This window comes from Argiope bruennichi, chromosome 6 (assembly GCF_947563725.1).
Source record: "Argiope bruennichi chromosome 6, qqArgBrue1.1, whole genome shotgun sequence".
In the NCBI taxonomy this organism is placed as follows: domain Eukaryota; kingdom Metazoa; phylum Arthropoda; class Arachnida; order Araneae; family Araneidae; genus Argiope; species Argiope bruennichi.
This window is the reverse complement of record NC_079156.1, coordinates 121,620,302-121,635,851: the sequence shown is the minus strand read 5'-3', so window position 1 is coordinate 121,635,851 and position 15,550 is coordinate 121,620,302. Positions and strand designations below refer to the sequence as shown.

At 31.8% G+C, this 15,550-nt stretch overlaps 1 protein-coding gene across 1 annotated transcript in view; it reads left to right on the top strand.

Annotated features, from left to right (window-relative positions):
• Window positions 1-15,550, top strand: part of LOC129972473 (metalloprotease TIKI1-like) — a 166,738-nt gene that overhangs the window by 58,872 nt on the left and 92,316 nt on the right. Inside the window, exon 5 of the mRNA XM_056086618.1 lies at window positions 2,359-2,555. Within this exon, the coding sequence (XP_055942593.1) occupies window positions 2,359-2,555 (197 nt within the window). The remainder of the gene's footprint in view (window positions 1-2,358; window positions 2,556-15,550) is intronic.

Sequence of the window (15,550 nt, the reverse complement as noted above, 5' to 3'; positions counted from 1 at the left end):
ATATTCGGCATCGAATTTCACTTAAGTTCCTCGAAAATTAGTGAGGACGCGAACTTTTCATATTCGGTATCAAAATTAAGCAAAATTACCTAAAAATTATTGAGATCATGAATTTTGTATATGCGGAATCAAATTTCATTTAAGTTCCTCGAAAATTATTCATGAGATCATGAATTTCATATATTCAGTATCAAATCTCACTTAAGTTCCTCGAAAATTATTGAGGACACAAACTTTTCATATTGGTATCAAAATTAAATTAAATTGCCTAAAAATTATTTGAGATCATGAATTTCGTATATGCGGAATCAAAGTTGAATCAAAATGCCGAAAAATTATTGTGAACATAAATTGCATGCATCTGGTATCAGTGTTGAAAGAAATTGTTCCAAAATTATTTGTATCCTGAATTCCTATATATAATATCAAATTCGATTCATTTTCCGGAAACTATTGCGATCATGAGTCAAGATATAGAAAAATTATTGAAATCATGAATTGCATATATGTAGTATCAGTATTGACAGAAATAGCTCAAAAATTATTTGTATTCTGAATTCCTATATGCTGTATCAAATTCGATTCAAGTTACCCGAAAATAAATGCGATCATGAATTTCATTTATTTGGCCATAATTTAGTTAGGTTTATGTCATGTTTTCAAACTATACGAAAACTATTCTGCTACGGATCTCATCATTTTGATCTATGACTTGATCACAATGGCGATCCTGAATCTATATCCTTTCTCAAACCACAGCAAGAATACTTTTGATTTTCGACAATCTGACCGTGCAGCAGGCTAATACGCAGTACAAAACGTCTTTAGACTTAGATTTCAAAACTATAGAAAACCGAATTTCTGCCACTAAATCACAAAGCCCAGTTTTGTCAACTTATAAAGGTCCAAAGTTCGAAGTAGAGGCAATGCAGTATAGTAACCAGAACAGCATGAAGGACGCGTGTGGTGCGAGTTCGTTTCGGGCTTTTTGCTTTATTTTTTTATTTATGTATTTATATTTAATATTTTTGCTTTTTAAGTTTATTTATATAGATGTCGTTCCTGAAAAAAAAAAATACGATTTTATGCGCATGAAATACATTTCTTTATAACTAACTACCAGAGCCTTTTTCTATCTGCTCTCATACTGGCAATTTCGTATAACGCCATCTCGGACCCGATTTCACCATGGTAAAACTGAGTGTCAGTTCAAAAATATAAATAATGATGATAAATGATAGATAAACTGTAAAATGAATACTGTAATACAGCAGATTGTTTCGAATAATATGTTAAACTAAACGCACTCATGATTTTTAAAAAATTTAAATGACCAGTTCATATGTAGGTAAGATTGAAAAATATTCATATGTAACCAAAAAAGGGATTTCGTATCTAAATATTTTCTCCCCCCCCCAATAAAAATACTGCTGTGCGAAGCTTAGTCTTCCAGATATTAAACACTGTATATGTCACCTAAAAAGCATAAATTAAACATTTTCTCCATCTTTCCTCTTCAACTATTGAAAATGGAAAATATATACTCCCTTCGTCCGAAAATATGGTATACATTTTATAATTAATATTTTCCGAATATGGCATAAGTTTAGACAAAATTTCAATTTCATTTAAGAGGATTAAGTTTATCGAGCCGACGTCCTGGCATAGGGATAGCGCATCTTCCCTGTGATCTGGGCGTACCGGGTTCGAGTCCCGGTTTGGGCATGGTTGTTCTTCCAGTTCTATCTGTGAGATGTGTGAATGTGCCCTCCTGAAAAAAGGGGTTGTGCAAGCGAATGAGTGATGCGTGAGTAGTCAAGTCGTACTCTTGGCCCAAGTTGACTTTACGATAAAAACAAGAGGTGGTCCCCCTTAGGCTTAAATCGGCTATCTTTGAACAGCGGGCTAGTCCGTGGCAAGTGACATAAGATACAACAACAAGTTTATCGATATTCATCAAACTCAGAATGCAAAATTATTGCAATTAAAATGGGATATAACCTCCCAAGAGCATTATATTTACTAAAAATTGTTCATCGAATGGACTTGACTGCTCTGTATTTGGACGTCTGCCCAAATTCTAGAAACAGACAAATGCCTGTGCGCACCAACGTCTTAACAAACAGGTTATATCATATTTCCTTTTCATCACATTTTTGAACAACGGACTTGTTTAGACACAAGCTTAGATAACTGGAATTAAATCCATCTCCATAATTACAGAGAATGACTTCCAATTTTATATCTAACATATCATAACGATATATAATACAGTAATATGGATATATTTGAGAAAAATCATCCTTCAACCAATTCTTTATAAAAATTTAATTACTGCTTTTAATTTTTATTTGATAGGCAACTGGGAGAAAAAAAGGCCCGTGTGGGTAATGCTAATGATCAACTCCTTGACCGAGAGCGACATCCGGTCAACGGGCATTCCGGTGCTGGACTTGTGGCTGGCCAGAGAAGCCACTCGCCTCGGCAAGAGAGCAGGGGCAGTGGAAAGGGTGGAGGAGCAGTGCTTGCCTCTTAACGGGCTCAATGGAACTCAGGTAGGAAATATTCATTTTTGCATCGATCTTAACAAAATTGTTTAATTTTGACTGCACAGAATTCTGTAATTATATTTTCAGTGATGCTGCGATGGTATTTTTTCCTTTATGCTGCCTTTATTCATTAAATTGATTTTACAATTGAAATAAATACATTTGTGTTTTATATTTGCGACAATATTTAGGAATTTATGTGACCTCATTATTTTTAATATTGATATTTCTTCATGTTAAAAAATCTTAATTTGGCCTACAAAAATTTGGAGGTCAAATCAAAATAATAAAATCTTTATGCACTGATATAAATGTTATCAGTAGTTTGGAATCACAATTCATAATTTATTTTTAATTGTTAATGAATGGAATTTCCTTTTTTATATCCATTATAGCTTAATATCCTTATAGCATACTTCTCTGGATCCCTTTCTTTTATAACTTCATTTTGATCCCCAATTTTTTGAATAAAGAATATTTCATGCCTTTTAGAATGTTAATAAAAGCTTGCTTTAAAAGCATTTTTTTTAAATATGTATTTTAGAGTGAAACACCGAAATTAGAGACTATCAATACCCTCCGATAAATCTTGGCAGTTATCGTCAAGCAATGAATGCTATGATTCCCCGAATGATGAATAATGCTATGTCTATATTAATGCTAGTACTCACCGAAGAATATCCTCATTTATCCCATTTCTCTCTTTTATAGCAACTATACTGGGCAGTCTTAAAGTCCTTCGCTGGTAACAAAATGTATTAAGAAAGAATCTTTAAATATAATACTGCAAAATTTATATAATGAACTGTTGTCTTCATAAATCTTTTTAATAAAAATGCAATTAAGGCACAATTAGAGATTTTATAAGAGACCTCGATGGACTGGGGTAAGGTCACGTCTTCGGAACCTACGGATTTTAGGTTGGAGACCCGATTCCACTGAAGAACCGTCGTGTAAGCGGGTCTGGTGCCCGTTAAAACAATCAGGGCCAAATATCCTCCCGCTGGTGTGGTATGAAAGTTTGGAGAAAGAGTTACAGCTCCGGTGTCGTCCTCATCATATGACCGCTGCTCAAAATTACGAGGTAAATCCCAAAATAGCCGTAATGTTACTTTAAAACGGGACATTAATATAATTAAATTAAAAATAAATCAGAGATTTTATATTCAGTTGCGATCGAAATGGCTTCGATGGAAGAAAAAAAAATCAATATGATCTTTGATGCCATGAATTCAAATTGACCATTATTTCTCAATGTCAGTTTTAGAGTTAAATAAAGGATAGGATATTTTGCAACGGCTGTCGAAGATATTGATACACTCAAAATTGAAATCACAAATATTGTGTTTAATGTGACAGCCGAAATATAGAGCAATACTTAATGATAAAGAGAACACCGTCTTACCATTCTTCGAGCTACGAAGGATGCTCACATTGAAATTTTTAAATCTAAGTGGTTTTATTAAAAACTTTATAAAAGATTTTACAATATATCGAAGCAGCATATGCCAAACTATATTAATTTTTACTTTCCGTATACGTAGTATAGAGAAAGCATATTAATCGTCAAAAAATTAGAACTCGAAATTTTGACGAATCTTCACGTTTTTGAACTTTCCTGAATTCGAAAAAATGCAATTTTAGAAAATGGTCAACAATCTGTTTGTCTGTCTGTGACAAAGATAACTCAAAAATGTTTGAGCTAGACGGATGAAATTTCGTATGCGGTCTTTACATCAAATTTGCAGATTTTTATCACGTTTTGAGTAAAAACTGTTCAGAGGAACTCCAACTCTCCAGCTGTTCGAATGTAAGTTAACGCGATAATAACAAAATGAAAGCTAGATAGATAAAATTCGGAACACAGATTTAACATCTGTTGTATAGACACTTGTTAATTTTTGAGTTCAATCCAATGACGGGTTGACCGTGTCGGTTTGTATTTTCAGAAACATATAACCGCGATCATTCAAAAACGCAATGGCTTAATTGTACCAAATTTGGTAAAGAATTTGATGACTACTTCTGTGTCAAATTAAAATTTGATTTTCAGATACTATTAATGCATTCCAGGGAATCATCGCCCAAAAAGTCGCCAAATATCACACGATAAATTCAGTAAAAATGTTAAATTCACGCCAAAAGTTAATATTTCGTAACTATTGTATGCAAGTGCCATGTAAGATGTTTACTGGGATAGCATATTTATTAGAGTATATGCGAGAAAATTTTGGGAAGACCACTTCAAAGGATTAAAAAATATTTTGTGATCAGGAAACACTTTTGTGACCACCTTTTATATATCATTATACATTATTATAGGTATTCTGTTATCTTGAAATCAAAAATCACAATTAGTCACACTTCTAATATGGAATCAAAATCGAACTAAAAGTAATAGATAATTATCGGAGACTATTAAAATATTGTATTGTCAACAATAACCCGCAACTGTGCAAAATTTCACAGTTGTATATCATTAATAAGTCAGTGAAACATCAATTACAAAATTTCATCTTCATAAACAAGGATGAAGTTAAAAGCGTGTAAAATCATCTTCAAAAGATTCAACTCACATTAAATTTAATTTTATAAAATATGTATTTCATCGAAGGACATAACTATTAGTAAAAAATAAACCGCGGAAATATTCGTGTCTGAGAGTAATCAATGCTAAACGAAACGCATAAAGCTTTCAGTTCCTTATTTAGTCTACCATAAAATGAACGCAAATAGCAAAACGCGCACCGCCAAAGAACAAAGGAACTCATTGAAAGCAACGACAGGAGTAAATTTTGAGGCAACGACTTAATCTAACGGAGTTGAAAAGGTTGTCTGCGTCGTAAATCATTTCAAACATCATCGACAAAAAGTCGCCAAACGTAAATCAGATTTACATTCTTCCACCTGATCAGCCATTGATTTATTGAACAGTTCGACAATAAATTGTGATCGGGGAATGTCGGCAGTTCTGTCCGCGACAATAAATCTTTCAAGTTCGAATTTGGAGATCAGATAAGAAAACCTGAGTGTTCGATTGAGGATTAATTATATTTGTGACTCGTAAAGCAATAAAAGTATGTCTGTGTCTTTTTTTTCGTTTTTTTTTTTTTTTCGATTTAATCATTTTTGTGACTAAATTTGTGCTGGGGTTATTCGAAACGACTGCACAAATTACAATTGCTTGTAACTGCATGAGTTTTAGTATCAGATTTTATTTGCGTACTACGATGACGTTTTTTTTTACCTTCTTATGTACGAAGTAATAGAGAAGGTAAAAAATAATTTGAAATCGAGATTTCGATGAATTTCCACGTTTTAGACTTTCCTGAATTCAAAAAACACATTATTAGAATTATGACTATCTGTCTGTCACAAAGGTAATTCAAAAACAATCCGCGTTAAAAAGATGAAATTTGACATTTTTTCTTTACACCAAGATTTCTATCAAATTTTGAGCAAAATCAGCTCAGAGGAAGATTACCTGTTCGGTTTTTCGAATATAATTTAATACAATAACTGCAAAAGGAAGAGAGCTAGATAGATGAAATTCGTCACATATAATAAGCATCTATAGTAAAGGCACCTTTCAAATTTTGATCCAAATCTAACAAGGGATTGATCATCTGTTGGCCTGTGCTATCATAAACATGTAAACGATAATCAAAATAATGATATGGGATTTTGTAACTGTAAGTATAGTCTTGTGCCAAATTTTTGTTCCATACAGTTGGGAAAAACACGTCTAAAACACAAATTTGAATTTCGGATGTTATTAACCGTATGTCAGGGATTAATTGCCACACAAAGAGAGATAATCTGTTTCACCGGTTGTTCGAATATAAATTAATATGATAACCGCAAAATAAAGACAACTAGATAGATAAAATTCGGAACACATATTTAATATCGATAGTTTTGACATCCATCAAATTTCGAACAAAATTCGAGAAGGGGTTGACCATCTGAACTTTCAGAGGCATGTAAACGCTATAACTCAAAAATACAATGACGTAAATATGTCAGATTTGATATGGGATCTTGTGACTGTAATTGTAGTTTTGTGTTGAAATTTGGTTCTAATTTGTTGGGAGAAACACATCTAAAATTCAAATTCGATTTTCAGATATTATTAATCGCCAATGATCACACGATAGATTCAATAAAATTCACGCCAAGTTTAATATTTCGTAACTATTGCACTTCAATGCCTTTTTTACCTTACTCAAAATTCACAAGGGAATTCACTTCAATTTTTTTGCCGGGGAAGGGGATTAACACCTGTGTAAGAGAGTTTGCGAGAAAGTTTTGAAGGAACAATTCCTACTGATTTCCATTACAAGGATCGAGCATAAAGGAAAGATAAAAAGAATCGTGAATCAAATTAATTTATTGCTGAAATTATGCACAAATACTGTTGGCTTTTAATAAAATCGCAGTGAAAATTCAGACATTTTTTCATATCTGTGGATCAGGTTTTTGATTTCCTCTTTGACGAGCCTCTCTTTCAATTCAGGAAAGAGATAAAAATCATTCGGCTCTAAGCCGATTTCTCATTGTATGGGTACAAGTACTCAAGTCAGTGGTAGCAGAGGATCTTGTTCAACGAGTTGAACAAATTATTTGAAAGAATGGAATTCCGGGCATCGAGTTGACCAATCAGCATACCAAACATAGTTATGGAGAGTCCTCATTAATGTGGAAGTTTTTTTCTTTGTAGCCAATTCTTCAATTCAGGAAGGAGACAAAAATCATTCGGCTCTAAGCCGGTTTCTCATTGTATGGGTACAAGTACTCAAGTCAGTGGTAGCAAAGGATCTTGTTCAACGAGTTGAACAAATTATTTGAAAGAATGGAATTCCGGGCATCGAGTTGACCAATCAGCATGCCAAACCTAGTTATGGAGAGTCCTCATTAATGTGGAAGTTTTTTTCTTTGTAGCCAATTCTTCAATTCAGGAAGGAGACAAAAATCATTCGGCTCTAAGCCGGTTTCTCATTGTATGGGTACAAGTACTCAAGTCAGTGGTAGCAAAGGATCTTGTTCAACGAGTTGAACAAATTATTTGAAAGAATGGAATTCCGGGCATCGAGTTGACCAATCAGCATGCCAAACATAGTTATGGAGAGTCCTCATTAATGTGGAAGTTTTTTTCTTTGTAGCCAATTCTTCAATTCAGGAAGGAGACAAAAATCATTCGGCTCTAAGCCGGTTTCTCATTGTATGGGTACAAGTACTCAAGTCAGTGGTAGCAAAGGATCTTGTTCAACGAGTTGAACAAATTATTTGAAAGAATGGAATTCCGGGCATCGAGTTGACCTACCAGCATACCAAACATAGTTATGGAGAGTCCTCATTAATGTGGAAGTTTTTTTCTTTGTAGCCAATTCTTCAATTCAGGAAGGAGACAAAAATCATTCGGCTCTAAGCCGGTTTCTCATTGTATGGGTACAAGTACTCAAGTCAGTGGTAGCAAAGGATCTTGTTCAACGAGTTGAACAAATTATTTGAAAGAATGGAATTCCGGGCATCGAGTTGACCAATCAGCATGCCAAACCTAGTTATGGAGAGTCCTCATTAATGTGGAAGTTTTTTTCTTTGTAGCCAATTCTTCAATTCAGGAAGGAGACAAAAATCATTCGGCTCTAAGTAGCATTTTCATTGAAAGGTAACAGTTTTCTATCGTAAAAGAACATCCTATTCAACGAATTGATGAAATGATTCGAAAAAAATTGAGAAGTGACGCTGTATGAAGGTATCACGTCCGGGTCACCATGTGGGGATTGGAATGTTCACATTCGGTGTCGGCCTTCAATCACAATACGTGCTTATTAAAAAAATAAATTTATTTTTCCAACATTAAAATACAACAAGATATTTACATCCTATGAGCCGAGCCTGACCGCGTGTCGACGATTAGAGTGACGAGAGTATCGTACGAATTCGTTTACGATTAAGATTACGATGCAAGAGATTAGTTTCCGGTTACGTCGCACTAGATCAGGATCGGCCCATAAGTTGCAATTATTTGTATTCACTACAGTAAGGAATCAGCGGACCAACCAGCATGCTAAAATTATGACTTAAGAGAGTCATTTTTTATATATTCCTGCTCCACATTCTTTCCTTAAGAAAAATCTCCAGTTTAACGAGTACCGTTAAAGCCCATCTCACATCACTAGCGGCAATGTTCTTTGAAGGGGGAATCGAAATCCTGATCCGTTGATGTGACTCATACCTGGATTCTCATGGCGGTCTCTTGGTAAATGTAACCAAGTCTATGCATAACTTTTGGTGGTAAATTCATATTATTCTTTACTTTTGTTCTTTCATTATTGTCCATAAGATCTCAATAAAATAATAGAATTTGTTATAGATTGCCTTCCCTTGTTTACATAAGCAATATACGTAAGGTAGTCCATTTCACCATCTTGAGAAACATTCTCTATGCGATCTTTTCGTTCATCGTTGCACGCATTATGACAGAATTTATAACGAATCTCAATGCAATAAGGATATAAGGAGTAACTTCAGAGTATTGAGATAACCACATACAAAACGTACATTTGGCTATCGGAAACAATATTCATGGTTGCCAACATGCACCACTGTGTTTGGCGTGAAATGGGCCACCACGCGGATGTTGCCTGTTGACCAAGATAAGTCACATAAGGATATTATTGCATACACAGATAGAGCCTTATTTTTTTCTTACAGTGTTCTTTCTCATTATCATTGTTTGCAAGAAAATTAGAACTATTTTTATATTTTCGAATATGTAATCTATAAAGAAAAAACATTCCGATCGTCAAAAAAAAAAAAAAAAAATGGTGCTCGAGAATTTAATAACTGTTGACTTTCTGACTCCAAACACACACACATTTTTGGAATTATGCATAATTGTTTATGAACAAGATAACTCAAATCCACCGTCAGCTAGACGGATGAAATTTTGTAACTGATAAAACCGTATACTAAATTTTACTGACTTGCAGCATTGAGTGTTTATCGCGTTTTTATACCCACCCATGAGCTGACCGACATACCTACAATTTTCGTTTTTTTTTAATCCAAAATTTTGATAGAAATCTATGCTTTTCGTATAAGGACTGCATGCCAAATTCCGTCTCTCTAATATTTTTTTTTCAGTTAACAGATATTCTACTTTTTTGTGTGTACGTAGGTCAAAAAATTAGATGTCCATATAATCTAATGTCTAATTTTCTGGCCACTACTGTCTATCCTTTCATTAACGAGAAAATAAAAACTAGTTTTAAAAACGCTGGGGCAATCATAGAAAATTTTGGTATCAAATTTGGATTAATATGCAATAAGAATATACAGTACACTCCCGATTATCCGCGGAATTGGGTGGCGCGGCCGCCGCGGATATCGAAAATCGCGGATAATCCGAAAAAAGCTAAAAACGGGTATAGCAAAAGAGAAAACAGTCATTCCAACTTTGAAAAATCGTTTTATGTACAATAAAACGTAAAATAAACAGCAGGAAATGTTTCACTAACGCTTAATATTTTAGTTTATCACTCAAAACTAACCTAAAATGCATTTTGTTAATGAAAACAGAAAAGTGCTTAGTACTTACGAGAGGCGTCAAAGAACACAGAAAAATGAATACATATGTACTGTTTTAATACTGTTATGTATTATGTAATTACAAAAGCATAACTGTAAAACTACATCTTTTTGAAGAAATCAGTCATTTGTGTTTGCTTCTTGCTTTGGAAGCATTTTGTCTTTGCTGGGAAGCAAAAAAAAAAACTTAGTGCGGCAGGCGCGGATAACCCGCCCGCATCGGGAGTCTACTGTATTTGTTCCACTGACTTCTTTTTATTAAAGTCTTTGATGAAGTCAAATTCTTTTTATTAACAGAATTTGACTTCTTTTTAATAAAGTCTTTGATGAAGTCAAATTCTTTTTATTAACAGAATTTGACTTCTTTTTATTAAAGTCTTTGATGAAGTCAAATTCTTTTTATTAACAGAATTTGACTTCTTTTTATTAAAGTCTTTGATGAAGTCAAATTCTTTTTATTAACAGAATTTGACTTCTTTTTATTAAAGTCTTTGATGAAGTTTGATGAAGTCAAATTCTTTTTATTAACAGAATTTGACTTCTTTTTATTAAAGTCTTTGATGAAGTCAAATTCTTTTTATTAACAGAATTTGACTTCTTTTTATTAAAGTCTTTGATGAAGTCAAATTCTTTTTATTAACAGAATTTGACTTCTTTTTATTAAAGTCTTTGATGAAGTTTGATGAAGTCAAATTCTTTTTATTAACAGAATTTGACTTCTTTTTATTAAAGTCTTTGATGAAGTCAAATTCTTTTTATTAACAGAATTTGACTTCTTTTTATTAAAGTCTTTGATGAAGTCAAATTCTTTTTATTAACAGAATTTGACTTCTTTTTATTAAAGTCTTTGATGAAGTCAAATTCTTTTTATTAACAGAATTTGACTTCTTTTTATTAAAGTCTTTGATGAAGTTTGATGAAGTCAAATTCTTTTTATTAACAGAATTTGACTTCTTTTTATTAAAGTCTTTGATGAAGTCAAATTCTTTTTATTAACAGAATTTGACTTCTTTTTATTAAAGTCTTTGATGAAGTCAAATTCTTTTTATTAACAGAATTTGACTTCTTTTTATTAAAGTCTTTGATGAAGACAAATTCTTTTTATTAACAGAATCGTTACAAAAAATTGTTGTAACTATTTTATTTTTGTTCAGAACCATTTTTCTATCATGATCGTTCTGATGATTAATTGATATTCATTATTCTAATGATATTAGCTCTGATAATAATATTCTTAACTAAATTAGTCAACTATATTTAATAAAAACAAAAACAGTACGGAAACTGAGATCGTAGAGATATCCAGAAGTTGAAAAGACGACTTATTAGTTATTTATCTGCACAAAAAGAGATAGTAACGACATTATAACTTCGTTCTCTTGGTGATAACTCAGAACTTGATAGTCAAGTCAGATAATTTTATAGAAAGAATTGGAGCAGGAAATAAAATTAATCAACAGAAGTTTAGGAGAACTACTTACATAATTTGCCATTGTATAAGTATTTCTCTCTCTAATCTTTGATATTAAAAACTAGAATATACCATTATGGAATAATAAAATTAAGGTAAATCATTTCATGAAGTGAATATAGAAAACGATTTCGGTTTATTTAAAAAACAAATATAAACATTTGCTACGCATTTTATATCGTTTCAGCATTCCGGTTATTGATAACATTCATTTCGTGTTAAATTTCGCATCGTATAAAATAGCGTGTTACAATTTTCTTTGTTTTTTTTTTTAATTTATTATTCGTTACGAGCGGTTTGTTTTTGATGATAACATCGTCGGATTATGTTTATTTTATCTCCTGGTTCTGTTTTTGAAGTCTCCACCTGCGAGCTGACTTTTTTGAGTTATAAAAACAACTTTGTTGTTAACCTCTGAATGTCAACAAAGACGAACTGTATTCCGTTTTGTGGCCTTCATATAAACACCTACACTTCGTTTTTTTAAAGGACGAAAAATGATGCGCTTTTTTTTAAGTAAGAAGCTCTTATGAAATTTTTACGTAAATCCAATTTTTAAAAAATTTTATATAAACAATTACAAAAAATATCCCGGGTTTTTTTTCTAAACTTTTTAACTAATTTTAAACTTGATTTTTAAAATTAATTTTCTTTATAAAAATCTAAATTCTTGTTTATTCTTCTGAAAACATTATTTGTGTATTTTTTAGTTTTATTGAATAAAAGTGTAATAAAATACGAAATAAATCTAAATTTTCTGATTAATTTTAAGATTAAAAATTCCAGCATCGAAGAAATATATGCTGTAGAAACGTCAACCGCCCTATTCTCTTAGAAAGCAAACATATTCTTTTTAAGCACCGTTTTTCTAAATTGTGCTTTGCTTGTGATTTTTAAACAAAGCATTTGAATCAACCTATTTCTTATCATTCGTTTTAATCAAACTATCTACCGCGAAATTCCTTAACAATAAGCAACTATCACATGGTGAGAGATCTGGGCTGCAATATTTATAATTGTTCTGACAGCTGGAAACTGAAGTATAGAAAATCAACATATATTTACTTGGTAGTAAGCAGAATTTTGAATGAAAATACTCTAGACGCATTGTCATGACAGACACGTATAGAGAATCGTTATGCAACATTCGATTTTTTGCATATGGATTCTATTAGAATGTTTTCAAACGGCCTTTGTATATCCTTTTTAGATAAGAGTTTAGTGAAATATCAAGCTATTACTTCTATTTGGTCTGGATTTTAATTTTTTTATATATATCTTAAAACCCAAAGTAAAGTTTTTAAAAGCACTTTTTGTTGCAATTAATTTCCCATTTTTTCCCATGTTCCTATTTTTTTTTAATTCGTGCAGTAACATAAAATTTTTCCACAAAAAGTAATTAAAACTAATTTCCTTTTTTAAAGGAAGAAAAAGGTTAAATCCACTTTTTCCTATGTTGTAAATTGCTTAAAAACGTACTTTTTTCGCTTTTAAATTAAAACTTAACGAAACTGTAAAGCAGACCCTACTTTTAAAAGCATGATATTTTTTTATATCAAACTATTTTAGCTTTAGAACGATAAAAAAAAAAAAAAAACGAATTTCAACCCAAATTACGAGCCAGTAATGTGTCTAAAAATTGCTTTTAGAGCGTAAATGAATTAAAAAAAAAATAAAAGCAAATAACACCTTTTTTTTTACAGCAGTATATTTTTACCTCTTTCTACCCAGCCAATGTGTTTCAGCTCGGACGGTTTTTGTTCCACGTTTAGAGCTGCCGCTCTCTACGGTAGAAAAAAAACGTAGATTGCAAAAGTAGATAAGTTCCACGTAAATAGGACCGGGAGCGAGATTAACATCGCAAAAACGTCACCGGTGTTAATGTGGCGCGCAATTAACGGCGCTGAGAAAGAGGATTGAATGATTAAATTCATCTTTCATTCTTTCTTGTCAGCGGGCGCCACTGATAAAACCGGTGATTGGTTGTAATGTTTCCTCACTTTCTTCCATTTCAGATAACAATAATTAATAACGGAGCCATTGATAAGAAGTTGAAGGGTTCGTGAATTTTTTTTTTTTTATTATTATCATCATTATTATACTCATTTTCTTCACTGGCTACTGAGATACGGAGAGATGGAATGTTATGATAAATTTAAATATTTAAAAAGTGGAGGGGGGATGAAATTTTCTGACTTTTGAGTATCTCTAAAATTACGCATATGAACACCGTAAATTATAGATAGTTGAAAAGATTTCAACACTTTTCGTCTGTGCTGGAAGATGACTAACATTTTTCATAACCATATTTTTGATGCAAAAATAGTTATTGTAGCCAAAATTTAAGGAATGAATTTAAGGAATCGAATATTAAGTAGTCAAACAGAAAAATTAATCGATTTAAAATCTATTCAGCTAATCTGTAAGTCAATTATAATCACATTTATAATATACTAATCACCTCTGGTGATCCGCTGGTCTGCTGTTCATATTGTCTGCATTTGATTTCAATTAAGCCTATTTAATTAATATAACTTCATGTTTCTTAATTTCATCAATAAATTGTTTTTAAATCAAATGGTCATAGATATTAAAATCGTGCTCTTTTAATAATATTATGAGTGCTCTTTTCATTTTCCATGTGAGCAGTTCTCATGACGCCACATAACTATTAAAAATGTAATTGGGAGGTTCATTTATCTTCTAATTTTCACGATATTTTAATTTTATTTTTCTTATTCGTCATAAAAAAAACTTCACAAATATATATATATATATATATATATATATATATATATATATATATATATATATATATATATATATATATATATATATATATATATATATATATATATATATCCTTTTTTAGTTTTCAACGACGGAGGATTGTATTGATTGTGCATTGTAATAAAAAAAAAAAAAAAAGTCGAATATGTAATTTGCATTCCTTTTTTTTTTTTTTTTTTCAACTTGTTGGAACCAAAATTTGGCACAAAGCTGCAATTTTAGTAACATTATCTCATGCTAAATTTTATTCTTTTAAATGGATGATGTCTTAAATTATTGTCTGTAAATATTAAGTGCAAAATTATAAATCAAATTAAGATCATCATTTGTTTGTGTGCTAATGTGTGGGCAAATTAAATGAATTCAAACATTTTCTTAGCATTTTTAAAGGTAATTGGAATAACTTTTTCAATCATCGTTTAAATTAGTCCTAACATGTTCTCTTTTACTAATTTATAAATTGCGAATAATTCCTAAGTACAATGGTGATACAAATTAGACAATTTCTATTGGTTGTCAGTGCTGTGGGTAGAAGTTATTAATATACTTGGCCAATGAAAAACGCTTGAGGGGAGGAGGGTAAGATGGATATAGATTTTCTTTTCGAAACGCCACTCATTGGCGGCGCTTTGGAGATAATTCATAAGTGCCGTTATGTCATTGTTTTTAACTGAATGGAATAAGATGTCGAAAATATAAGATTATACTCATTTCTACTACGGGGTGAAAATAATCATATTACGCCCCGGGCTCTGATTGCCCTCTTTACGCTACTTAGCCATCTATGTTCAGAAGCATCTGTGGAAGAACGTCTCTTGAAACTGCTTTTGGCATTACAGTTCACATACTCTCAAAATGGGGAAACGATGGCTTTTACTTATAATGACTGCCAATGATTGAAACAATGATGAAACGGATATATGATGAAATTAAGTATAAATAAAAAATATATTTCGAGGATTTACTTCACTGTATATAAAATAGGCGATGAAATTGGATTTGACACCAACTGTAATCCTCAAAACGGTAACCGTAAGGGAAACGATTCGAATTTTTCTTGTGAATTTCTATCATACATTCCTTGCAACCACTCAATAAAAATGCATTACTCCGGCCCAAGGGAAATCCATATACGCTAAGAAGTAAA